Raw genomic sequence first — 12,732 nt, forward strand, 5'->3', positions numbered from 1 at the left:
AAAAAACAGTTTTCATCATGTTATTGAAGTGTAGGATGAAATTTAGATCAGAGTCAAATATATCACCCAGTATTTTAGCTTTGTCTGATATAGTTCGAAAGTAACTTGCCGTAAGTTTCTCTCTCTGAGCTCCAGGACCGATAACTAAAACTGCACAGTTTTCTATGTACAGGTACTACCTGAAAAAATTCAATATGAAGTAAAAGTTGTTTTATTTTGGCAATTTAACATAAAAGATGAAACCAACAAATTTTATAGAGCGCTTACATGCAAATTTAGATATCTCAAGTGGTTTGTTGCTATAACTTTGCTGATTAAAATGTTCAGCTTATTAAAACCACAAACGCAGAAAATGTCAATAATGTGCAAGGCTTCAGTTTTGTAGGTTCAAAGTGTCAAATTCTAAACAGGTAAGTAATCCAAAAGGGTTCCGATTCATTTATGTAATACGTCAAACTCACCTTTTAAGTTGAATTGCAGGAAAACAACAACCTTTTCTGAGTAGTACCTGTATGTAAGTCTATTTTGCTGGCAGGCAAACATAAAGCAATATTCACTTCATCAAAAAATGTAATATTTCCTGGTGCTGAATATAATTATAAAGGCCCACTTGGCATCAGAATAATGTTATATGGTGCATGAAATGCGGGCTGCTTAAAAGTTTGGAAATAACTTACTTGGGTTTAATGTTCCTTCGTAGCTGAAGGTGAAGAGAACAAATGATGTGTAACACTCTGGGTGGTGACAAATTGTTTACTCTTCAGATAAGGCAGATGCAGAAAGGTTTGTAAAAGCTTTGGGCCCACGCGTCCATTCTCAGTAACCATTAAGAGAAAAATGTGTCGGGGTTAGAGTTGAATGCATGACCTGCCTGCAAACTATCAGTGTTGCAAAAGCCCTTGTGAATGACTTACAAATGCCTCAGTAATTGACACATCATTTATAACAGATGAGGATCAGGCCTTAGCCATAATAAATTAATATATTGATATGTTAATTTATTGTGGCTAAACGTTTGAAGTCCTGGGGACTAAGATGAGGGCTGGGCACCTGTTTGTAAAGTGTTATAGATTTGTTTTTATAGTCGTTCCAAAGTTCATTGTTTTGCACGTGACTCACGCAGAAGTAGCTGTCCTGTCTGGAATTAAAATTCAAGATAAATGACTTTTTAGCTGATCCGGCATTGCATTTCTTTCCTGTACAATGATGAGCAGATGAGATGGAAAACTCATCACAAATACGCAAACGCTGCACAACTCTCCTAGTGCTGGTTGCAGGGATGATGGAAAGTGTGGTCCTGTCTCATACGTGATGCTATGGATCTCAAGAAAGTACTTTACGGTGTGAACTCTAGTAGCCTCATACCCGATAGACCTGCCACACTTATGTGCGAATACGCTTAAAGAAGACAGCCAAAGAAGAGCAATTAAACAGAACTCAATTGAACTAACGGAGTCCGAATGATGGATGCGTACCCTGGCCGCTGACGGATGACAAATGACGGACCAGCAAAATGTAATAAAACGCCCACCTCTGGTGTTAACCTGCCTCAAACTTGATGCCTCTGTCTCATACATGATCAACTTACTGAGGACTTGGCTCAAACGTGAGGAAACTGTCTCATACTTGATGACGAGGCCCTGTCACATAACTGATCGAACTGCCTCCTACTCAGTTTATAACGGTCTCTCAGACGATTGTTGATTGAGGGGAAATTCAACCCACAGCTTGATGTATACTTTGTGTACACACATGCAGGCATGCAAGGAGAGATTGAGCGTGAGGGAGCGCACGCAAAGGGTTTTGTTCCACTTCAGCTTGTGTAAGGTCTCCTACAGTATATCCACATGACAGTGTTTAACGGTGTGGAAAATTGATGAGGGCCTCCCTCCTCCCTGATTAGAAGGAGCAGCCTAATACTGTACTGCATAGACCTGTCTCATGACTGATGGATCTGCCTCATTGTTGCTGTTGTTGACCTCATGCCAGCACTTGATAGTGTGGATTAGCTCATACTTGATGATTCATTGTGGTCTCGTACTTGATTGCTTTTTCTAATATATGGTTTTGCCCGGAATCAATGCGGCAGTTGTCGCTCGCGCCGACGCGGGAGTAGAACGAAGCCTGAAAAGAAGCCTTTCACGAGTAGGCTGAGATGAAATTTGTACGCCTCGCGACCACGTCAAACGCATGAGTGCCGATTAGAGGGCCGGACTAAAATCCACTTCCGGCCATGCTTAGTCCAGCCATTTTAAAAAAATTTGTTAGCCCCCACCCCCCGCCCCAAAAATGGGCATCCGGCCGGGCCGGAGGGTCCGACCGGTCCGGCCCAGGGGCGGAGTGCCCAGCTCTGGTTTTGACCGAGCTGATATATGATGATGATAGTTTCTAGACTTGTCTCACTTTATTATATAGGCCTGCCTTAGTCTTTATGGTATAAGCCTCAAGACAGTAGTTAAAATCCCTGTAAAGTGAACATAAAAATGTCTTGTAAATTTGGGACACCACAGAGAAGAGTGTTGTTAACAAGACTGCCAATTTTGAATGAATAAAGAAATCACCAAGTATATAAGATAAGGTTCCAAAATCATGAAAAGTCCTTCTCCAAGTTGTCAGATACTGTGGGCGTGTCTGCTGAATGCACTGAAATCACGTTAGATCAACTTGCCCGTCATTCAACTACTATCTTGCAGCATGTTCTCAAATGTGCGTCAGTGTGAGTCACTGGGTGAATAGTGTGTGCTGCTATGTTTAATAAACAGTTAACCTGCCCTAAAGTGCCTCTGTTACGTGTACCCACATACGACACAAAACCAAGAGAGATGTGGACCCACACGCTTGGTGCGCGGTCAGTCACTCAGCTCAATCGCTCACTACCCACAAAAAAAAGGGTGCATTGAAATTACTCATTTTTATTTCATCAACGATTGAATGAAATAAAATCATCTGGATCCCGATATATTTTTCAGTAGATGTAAAGTATACACTGAAAAAAATGTTGTGCATCATTTACTTACTAATTGTATTTCGTCAAGAGGTTGCACGAAAAATAATCATCTGAATCCAGATAGATTTCTTTAACCAAACAATAGGTCTACTTTAAAAATCTATCTGGGTACAGATGATTTGATTTTGTGCACAATTTCAATAATATTTTTTTCTGTGTACTTTAAGTAGATGTATAGTCTACTTTAAAAAATTTGCTGGATTTCATTTCGTGCAATCGCTTTACGAAATAAAATTGAGTGAATTCAACAAAAACTTTTTTCACTTGCTTGCAGCCCTCCAATTCGCCATTCTTTCACTCTGTACGCTTGGGTCCACACAAAAGAGACATTGAAGCCCAAATAACACGAAACACATAAAACTTGAGGGATGATTCTTTTTTTTTAGCATAGTTTAATAACGAACTGAATTTTGTAGTGGTAGAAATTGTTTAAGTTATTATTACTACACTAAAAACAATGTGTTGAATTTACTCAACTTTATTTTGTCAAGTGGTTGCACGAAATAAAATCATTTGGATCCAGATACATTTTGAAAGTAGATGTTTAGTCTCCTACTAAAACTGAATGAATTAAACAAAAACGTTTTTCAATTTAAGTAACTTGCAATTGTGGTGGATAGCCACTGATGGAATGATGGCGCTCAATACTTTTATTGTCAGGGAGGGCTGACTACCAGAAAGCCAAAGTCCATATTTGGGCTTGGTTTTAGCCACACACATCCAAAAATGCAAACTGAGAAGCTGAAAAAACAATACAGTATCTAAGGAAATGTTCAGTTTTTGAACGTTTTCAGCATTTACTGTATCTTTGATCACACTTGTTGCATTTAGAGACAAAAAAATAAAATCACTTTCCAGGGTATGTATATGTGGACCTGCTTCATAATTGATGATGAGAATCTGTCTCATAATTTATGGTGTGGACCTGTTGCCTGCTGGATGGACTTTGGATTTTAGTTCAGCCCACTAATCGTCCCTCATGCGTGTGACACGGTCGCGAGGCGGCCAAAGTTCATCTTAACATTCTCGGCGAAATGGGCAAACGACAAAAATTGTCATTGAACTCTTCAAACGCGCCACTAGTTACCCAACTGCGCAGGAGATTTTTCAACAGGAGATACAGCGCGAGTTCTACTAGTACGACAAGTGATAAGACCCAGTAGCGCTAGCAGCGTCAGAGCCAGCACTCCATCGAGCGACGGTAGCATGTCGCTGCTGGAGGAGTACGTACTTAGCTTTAGTTGGGCTAAAGCTAATGCAAACAAATATTGCCATCTTGGTAAAGTTCAACAGCTGTAAAAAAAAAAACTGAAGAAATGGTAAACATACCAGGTATGACAAGCTCCTAGCTCACCGGTACTGCTAAAATGGTCGTGTCATACAGCTCGGGATGTCCACAAACCACAACGATAATGTAATCCTTCATTTTCCGCTCTCTAAACATGACCCACCAGTGTACAGGACGCTGTGTGTGATGTGGTACTCCCTGATACTAATTGACTGCCGCGAGGCGAAGAGGGGAAAATGTTAATTGTTTAGCCGCGCCGAATAGGTGGATTGTCGGTGCTTCGCTCCTCATTCCCCCAAACACATCATCCGCGCCGCCCTGCACGGAACCGCGCCCACCCCGCTAACTACACTTGCACTTCAATTGAATCGTGCCGCCCAAAACGCCCTCAACGAATTTGTTGTGAACACGTGTGCCAGCACCGAAACTGCTGGAGGTGAAACAAATGAGCCAATCAGCAACCCGAAGGGCTGACCAATGGAAGTGCTCCCCGGACCGGGCGTCTTCGCCCATCCATTCAGAATGGATGACCTCACTCACGTTTGCTGCATTAACATACAAACAATGACCGCTGTTAAATAAAGCAGTTACATTACAACTCTCGACTCGCTCACTTCGTCTCCTTACACACATACAACGTGTGGTGGCAAGCGGTTCGTCAAATCGTTAGCCCAGAATTGGGTGCCCATAAGGTAAGCAGATTTGAATAGTAAACCAACTAATGAGCTCTAAACAAATCTCTGCCATTAGCATCCCTCCCACGGCGTCATGCACGGACATTTTTATTTTTGGTGGGTGGGGGCGGAACCGCTTTAAAAGGTCACGGACAGACGGGGTTGGAGGACGATAATTTTTATGAATAAGGATGGAGGGACGAGGCCAGAAGACTACCCAGGTCGCAGACGGAGGACGGACCGGCCAAAAAAGGGTCAAGTGCCCAGCTCTGGTAATTGATTGTGTGGACCTACTTCATTCTTGATGGACTTGTCACATACTTAATGGACCTTTCTTGTATACGATAATGAGGACTTACCTCATATTGGATGAAACTGTCTCATGCTTAATGACCAGGACCAGTCACACACCTGATAGTTTGACTTGTCTCATCCTTCATGAAACTGTCTCGTGCTTGATGTTGTAGATCTCCTGCAAGTATTTGATGGTGTGAATATTTTCAACACATTTTTTAGTGTCACAGAGGCATTAATCAAAAGAATCGGTTATGTAGACCCCTAATGTATCTCTTTTGTGGATGGGAAAATCACGAGTCATCACTCATGTTGCTCATTTGAAAGAAGTTCTAACAAAGTAAGCAATGCATCCATTTGCAATCCAAATTGAGTCTGATAGAAAAAAATAAATAAATAAAATTAGATTAAAAATCCGGCTAGTTCATTTCAGGATATAAGGTCAGCCTTTCAGACCAAACACCTCAGCCCAATTATGGTGGCCTTTAGGACACAAAAGGAAAGGAAAGTGCATTAAATTATTTATGAATTTGTGACTTTTCTGTAATGAAATGAGTGTTTTTCCTGTCACACAACAGGATCAACAGATCAATATGAAATAAAAATGCATAATTTTGAATGTACTATTAACCCTCTCCAGGCAGGTGTTGCAGATTCCCACATCTAATTGATTATCCCCTACTTAATACACATTCATATTATATGAGCCTTTTTTTTTACTCAGAAGTACCACTAAACTATTACTAAAATTTTATTTGAGCCTGAGAGGGTTAATAAGAAGAAGATAAAGATAAAGAAGAAGAATAACTACAACAACTTTGATTCATAGTGTAGGCTAGATTTAAATAGTAGGCCAAGGATGGGCAATTCGGGCTCTTGATCAATCCCCTATACCCCGCCAAAGAAAAGATTTTAACATAATTTTTATTTATTTTGTTTTATTATAGAAATTACAGGGTGACCCCCCTGAAAAAAATTGGCCCCGAAAGAAGATTTTGATTTGGAAATTTGAAATGGATTTCTGAAGAAGAAAAGACAAATGAGTATAATGTTTTAATGTGATGTTCTAAACATTTAAACACAATAAACTAGTTATACCACAAGTTGAATTGGATTTCGTAAAAAAATTAAGAAATGATGTCTATTGAAAGTTGGAGCCGTTTTGTTTTTTTTTGGTCATCCTGTATTAGGTATTTTACAAACTCCAAACTCAAGAAATGCCGATAAAAACTCAATATTTTACACGAAAAATTGAGGTAAATCAGGAAATTGAATCCCACAAAAAAATGAAAAATTCAAAATGTGAAAAATAATTGAAGAAAAGAAATCTGCAAATATGTGAATCTACAGGTGCCGAAATGTATACAAATATGCAGGGGACGACTGTAATTTGAAGTTATAATATCAGAGCTGGGCAATTTACTAAAAATTGAGTGAGCATCTGTTATTCGTCATTCGTCTATATTTGGGGGTGAGGCGGGATAGTACCGGTCCACCTCTGACTTTAAACGAGCTCCATCAGCGATTCCGACTGCAAACTTCAAAGCACCCCTATACTACAATGTGAGCAGGCCTATTTTATCTATTCATTTTTTTTTTTTGGGGGGGGGGGGCGGATTTGGAATGGTATGCAGAATAATATAGTACCTCAACAATTTAAAAATTTTAGGTGGGTTGATTTTTGTGAAAACAATGTGCAAAACGAGTTCTTGCACTTAATGTTGGCTTCTTGTTCAACCGTTTTGTGCCGTCCTTGAATGTTAATTTCATGCAAGAGGGTCGTTTGCACTGAAAAAATAATGTGCTGTTATTTTGTTGTTTGCTTCAAACCTTTTGTTGTTGGATAAGAATAGTGGATATTTTACACATGAATTGAAAAATGTGTTAACAAAAATGAAATACAGTATATTAAAAGCACGTATTCATGCACCTCGTCAGGAAGTGCGTTTTCCTATGTGGACCCCCCAGTAGCACTGATGGGAAAAAAACTGATAAGAAAATCCATCATCTAAGTTGCCCATCCCTGCTACCCCACTTGGCATTTGTAACAAGTCTATTATTATAAAGTCTGCTCTTATTGTATTTACATTGAATTGCTATGTTTATTATGATTAAGGTTCTCACACCAAACGTTCTCGTCCTAGATTCGCCCCTGGGTGTGCCTATTTGATTATGAGGACCTGCATACGCTTAATTATGGAGTATGGTTGGGACTTTCTTCCCATTCGATGCCACGTACTTGAGATGAAGACCTCTCTCGTTTAGTTGTTTAGCTCCGACCAGCCTGATACATGATGACGGTCCCGCCTTGAGGACGCAGCGCTGAGCCACCAAGATGCGCACCAGGCGCCCACAGCTTGGGAGGAGCTTGGCATATGCCGGCTTGTTTTCTTGCCACCGTCGGGTGAAGGCACGCTTTGGAGAGGTGATATAACGCAAAAGGTGAGTCCACTGCTCGTGTGCTTTTAAACTTTTCAATGACAGCCGGTGGCACGACTCTGTCCGTTGAAAACGGGAATATGAACTGTTCGGCATTACTTGAGTCAGCGTAACAAGCCGATTGTTTGTGGAAGGTGTCAAAAAAAGAAGCCGAAATCACGTAGGGGTCAATCACGGGTTGTTTTAATTGCGAATTGTGTCGAACATGCGTAAGTAAGTAAGAAAATCTACTATTCGCTTGGACGGAGGGCAATTACGCACGGATGGGGTCATTTCATTTTTAATAACATTGGAATGAAATAACTGATATTTTATTCAGACATTTCGCTCCACCAGGTGTGTTGGACGGATCGGCAGAGTGTGTTTGGACATCAAACCTAATCAGAGGGGGGTGTTTTAACACGTTGTCAGTGTTTAGTATAAAGTACTCATGTCGCCTGTAGCTTACCCGTTTGATATAAACGAAATAGAGGACACACGCAGACTGCTCAAGTTATTTTCCTCCTTTTCCGCTTTTTAAGACAGCTAACCCCTGCATTAAGTTATAATTCAAACAAGCAGATAAAGCCTGTCTTAAAATTTGACACACACGCATGCATGCGCTAACCCAAATGGAAATAGTAACACGGTTTACCTTGCATAATGCCGCCTTATCAAAATGTCAACAAAGCTGCACGTTTCGTTCTCTGAAACAAACCAGAAATCCCAAAGTGGCTTCATTAAAGTAAACCAGTGACATTTTAGATAGTACGTTATGTGTTGTTAATTTTCAGAATACTAAATGGTATGTTAATGTCCAAAATGTTTCTTTTAGTGCAAAGTGCATTTGCGGCTCTAATGGTGCATTGAAATGACTGACATCATCATTGTTTCCTGTAGCCCATAAACTAGCACAGGGGATGGCATCAAACCAAACGAACATTTGCAAGACAGACAATATAACAAAAACATCAAGGGTAGCAATAGGAACGTAATTAATTGGCCAGTCTCTGGATACATAAACATCTCCTTTCTATCTGATTATGGTACGCTGATGACTATATTTCATTTGGAGTGGAGGAAGGTGGAACTAAATGCTGCAAACTGCAGAGGCATGAAGGGCAGCAATCACGCTGCTTTTGCAAATGATATATATATATGTATATATATATATATATATATATATATATATATATATATATATATATATATATATAGTATACATCGTAGTGTTTCTCATGGCATATTTTGGATTAAGTGGTTATGCAATAAAGGGGCTGGGGAGCAAGTTAATATCCACCTTATTTACTTGAACATGTCGGTGTTGTGTTGAAATGCTTCAGACTGCTTAACTTGACAGTATTTTGCATCATGAAAGAAACAGCAATGGGATTCACTTGGAAACAGACAGCATGAGAGATGTGAAGGTGGCCCACATTGAATTAAATAGGGCTGAGGTTCACTTTCACTTTGGAGGGTTTGACTGTGGAAGGCCAGTAAGGAATTATAACTAAAAAAATGTATTCTTTGTTCAGGATGTAGTGATTTGGATTGTGTGCTGAACGTGAAGCATTGTGGCATGCCGTATGGTTCCAGTGCAGTAAAAATGAGAGTAATTGGTAAGGGGAAAACAAATATTCTTGCAGTGACTTCCCTTGTTGTTTTCTGTCCTTGACAGCAGCAAGGCGGGCTTGATTCCCTCTCAGGTGTTTGCACAACCTGGAGCCGAAATGAGCCCACCAGACACATCTAACAGCACAGGAGAATGGGACCCTGATGAAACCGGCGTGTGGATTCTGCCCAACGGAAGCAAGGATTTAAACCATCATGGTTTCCACACAGACATTACCAAGCACCTCGGGGTGCAGATCACCCTCATCACGGCTTATTCCCTCATCATCCTGCTGGGGCTTCTCGGGAACGCGCTTGTCATCTACATGATCATCCGCTACAGGAATATGCGAACGGTCACCAACTTCTTCATCGCCAACTTGGCGCTGGCGGACTTGCTGGTGGACACTTTGTGCCTACCCTTCACGCTGGTCTACACCCTGCTAGACGAGTGGAAGTTCGGCGCGGTGCTGTGCCACATGGTGCCCTTCGCCCAGGCCCTGAGCGTTCACGTGTCCATCCTGACCCTGACCGTCATCGCCCTGGAGCGCTACCGCTGCATCGTCTTCTACCTGGGCCAGCGGCTGACGTGGCACTCCAGCTTCCTCATCATGGCTTTCACTTGGACTATCTCGGCGGTCCTGGCGGCACCCTTGGCCATCTTCAGAGAGTATCGCTATGAAGAGATCCCCTCCATTAACATGCACTTTGCCGTATGCTCTGAGAAGTGGCCGCATGGGACCAGCAGGGACGGCGTCATCTACAGCCTCTCCATGCTGCTCCTACAGTACATTATCCCTCTAGCGATCATCAGCTATGCTTATATTTGCATCTGGGTCAAGCTGAAGAATCACATCAGCCCGTCTACTCGCAACGACGCCATGGCGCGCCGCAAAAAGACCACCAAGATGTTGGCTCTGGTGGTGGTGGTTTTTGCCATCTGCTGGCTGCCCTTCCACGTATTTCAGCTGGCCAGCGATCTGGACCTGGTTCTCATGTTCAAGGAGTATAAACTGATATACACCGTGTTCCATATTGTGGCCATGTGTTCCACCTTTGCCAACCCGCTCCTCTACGGCTGGATGAATAAAAACTACAGAAATGGATTCTTAATGGTCTTCCGATGTGAGGATAAGCCGGATTCTTTCCACCCCGAGGGCTCCTTCAGGACTCGCTCTATGAGGCGGGTGACGCTCAACGGCCGTAACGGCGGACACCCGCCGACTGCTGTGTGAGATGCCGGAAGACATTTCAGCATGTTGCTATTTTGCGACACTCGTGGGACTGAGTAGGGATGGGCATTTCACTGAATTTCTGTGACTGGAGAATCTCTCGCTCTCTGTGAATGTTCTGAACTCCAATGTCAATGTTGTACTGAGCAAAATCATGCCGCATGCAGGGGCGGATTTAGTCATTTGGGGGCCTAAGACACAAAATATTAAGAATATTAATGTTTATCATAACTAAAAAGTGTAAATTTGAAAAAAAAATCCTACTTCCTGAACTAGACAAAGTGCTTCAAGTCAACCCCCCAAATTATTTGCAATAATATGTTCCATGCAACTTCACTAGCATAAACATGGCATTCTGATTATTATTGTTTGTGGAATATAAGTTAAGCAGAAAAATTCACCTACTTTTAGCCATCGCAGGGGGTGGCCATTTTGTCACTTTCTATCGACTGAAAATGACATCACAGTTGCTCAGGGCTCAGGTGATGACCAATCACAGCTCACCTGTTCTCTGAAGCTGAGCCATGATTGGTCGTCAGCTGAGCCCTGAGCAACTGTGATGGCATTTTCAGTCGACAGCAAATGGCAAAATGAGATGCACAAAAACGGGTGGATTTTACTGCTTAACTCATATCCCACAAACGCAATACTAGCCAGAATGCTGTGTTTAGACTAGTGGGACTGCATCGAACATATTCTTGTTAAGTTTTTCTGGGGGTTGACTTCACTTTCTAAAATCTTTCATGTAAATCATCTCAATCAACATTTAATGCAGTTCACCATTTTGACCGCTTTACTACTTATCACTCGCGTCACTGTCCGCTTGGTCTTCACTGCACCCTCCTCAGCTGTCACTGACAGCAGTGCTACTGCTATTGGCAGGAGAGTCTAGCTCTGGCTATTGTCGGTTACATACAATCGCTAGTTCTGATGAAAACCTTTTTCTTCTCACCTCTTCTTCACTCCTCTTGTATCATAACACTGTCTCATTTTTCCTCACAATGGACCAACTAGTTTGTTGTCCTGAATCAAGTCAGCATTCAGGATGACGAAATAGTCCATTGTATGATAAGTGAGGGTTGGGGGCGGGGGGCACTTGACACAATGAAAGTTTAAGCATTTTTTGATGTGTTTTTAAGCGTGAATTAAAATTAAAACTATAGTAACTGCTTTAAATTTTAAAAAAATCATAGTTTTTTATTAGATGTAAGAGAGACCCTGGAAATCTTGCGACCCCAAGCAATTGCCCGTGCTTGCCTAATGGTAAGTCCGCCCCTGGCTCATGTTCTTCATTAGACTACAAATTATTTGAGACTGAATCAACAGCGCCTCTGCTGGTTGTAGCCAAGAAGTGCACTCCATGGCTTTATGTGTCCCTAAAACTATTTTGACACTGATTCCAAAAATGGCTTTACTTTTTTTCGAGCACATCAGGTTTTTGAAATATTTTCATGTTTTCGTTTTTAAGTTTGACCTTAAATGCTTGCGCAATACAGATTTTACCATGTGTTCTAATTTATAACTATGATGTTTGAGAAATAAAGGCCACCTGTTGCTGAACCTAACCCTTCATTCATGAAAATTATTAAATATATTACTATGTTACATATAATGTTGTTATTATGATGGAAACCTGATGTGCGAGAGATTAAACACGGGCAGATTCAGAATCAGTGCAAAAAAAAAAAAAATCACCTAAAAAAATTTCTTGTATCACTGAATAAAAAAGAAAACATTTGTTGACCAATGTAATTGATTCCACAGAATAGTCAGAATAATCAATAATCAATTAACTGATGAATCGGTTGTTTTGCCCATCCCTGGTACAAAGGTAGCCTTTAGACCTCAACAATCTGGCCTTGAGTTTGTGTCTTGCTTTATGTAAAGCAATTATTTCATTTGTGAATGTTCATAGTGAACCAAGTGTATTCAAATGATGCTTACAAGTGTGTTCATTATATCTGTGATCGGTACAATGTGTTCCTTCTTCATGCAAATGACTTGTTGGTAAGTAATGTCCACTTAATTATGAAGTCAGCTGCATTTGTTGAATAATGTGTCCCTACTTCTTGTGGGGAGATGCTGCTTTCTTGTGATTACAAAGCCAATTTTATTTTATTTTATTGTACGAGGAACACTCGTTTCTTTATTTGCCGACTTTATTGTGGTGGCTTTTACCGCAAATTGAATGACATTTGAATCCAAGGC

General features: G+C 41.1%; 1 protein-coding gene across 2 annotated transcripts; it reads left to right on the plus strand.

Annotated features, from left to right (window-relative positions):
• The first annotated feature begins 4,564 nt into the window (after positions 1-4,564).
• Positions 4,565-10,961, plus strand: npy7r (neuropeptide Y receptor Y7). Of its 2 annotated transcripts, XM_086023067.1 has the most exons (3): positions 4,565-4,987; positions 7,408-7,705; positions 9,360-10,961. In XM_086023067.1, the coding sequence occupies exon 3, from the start codon at positions 9,412-9,414 to the stop codon at positions 10,525-10,527; it is 1,116 nt and encodes a 371-aa protein (XP_085879193.1). In that variant the 5' UTR covers positions 4,565-4,987; positions 7,408-7,705; positions 9,360-9,411; the 3' UTR covers positions 10,528-10,961. The 2 variants fall into 2 exon arrangements, with proteins under 2 accessions (XP_085879193.1, XP_085879188.1); XM_086023062.1 differs by lacking the exon at positions 4,565-4,987 and having other exon boundaries at positions 7,395-7,705; positions 9,363-10,961.
• Positions 10,962-12,732: the final 1,771 nt, after the last annotated feature.

The sequence above is a fragment of the Filicampus tigris genome, chromosome 2, assembly GCF_054856515.1.
Source record: "Filicampus tigris isolate MCC_2025a chromosome 2, RoL_Ftig_1.0, whole genome shotgun sequence".
Taxonomy (NCBI): domain Eukaryota; kingdom Metazoa; phylum Chordata; class Actinopteri; order Syngnathiformes; family Syngnathidae; genus Filicampus; species Filicampus tigris.

What these genes read in the sequence shown, in the direction of transcription:
- npy7r (XM_086023067.1), top strand. Translation starts at nt 9,412, where the DNA reads ATGAGCCCACCAGACACATCTAACAGCACAGGAGAATGGGACCCTGAT.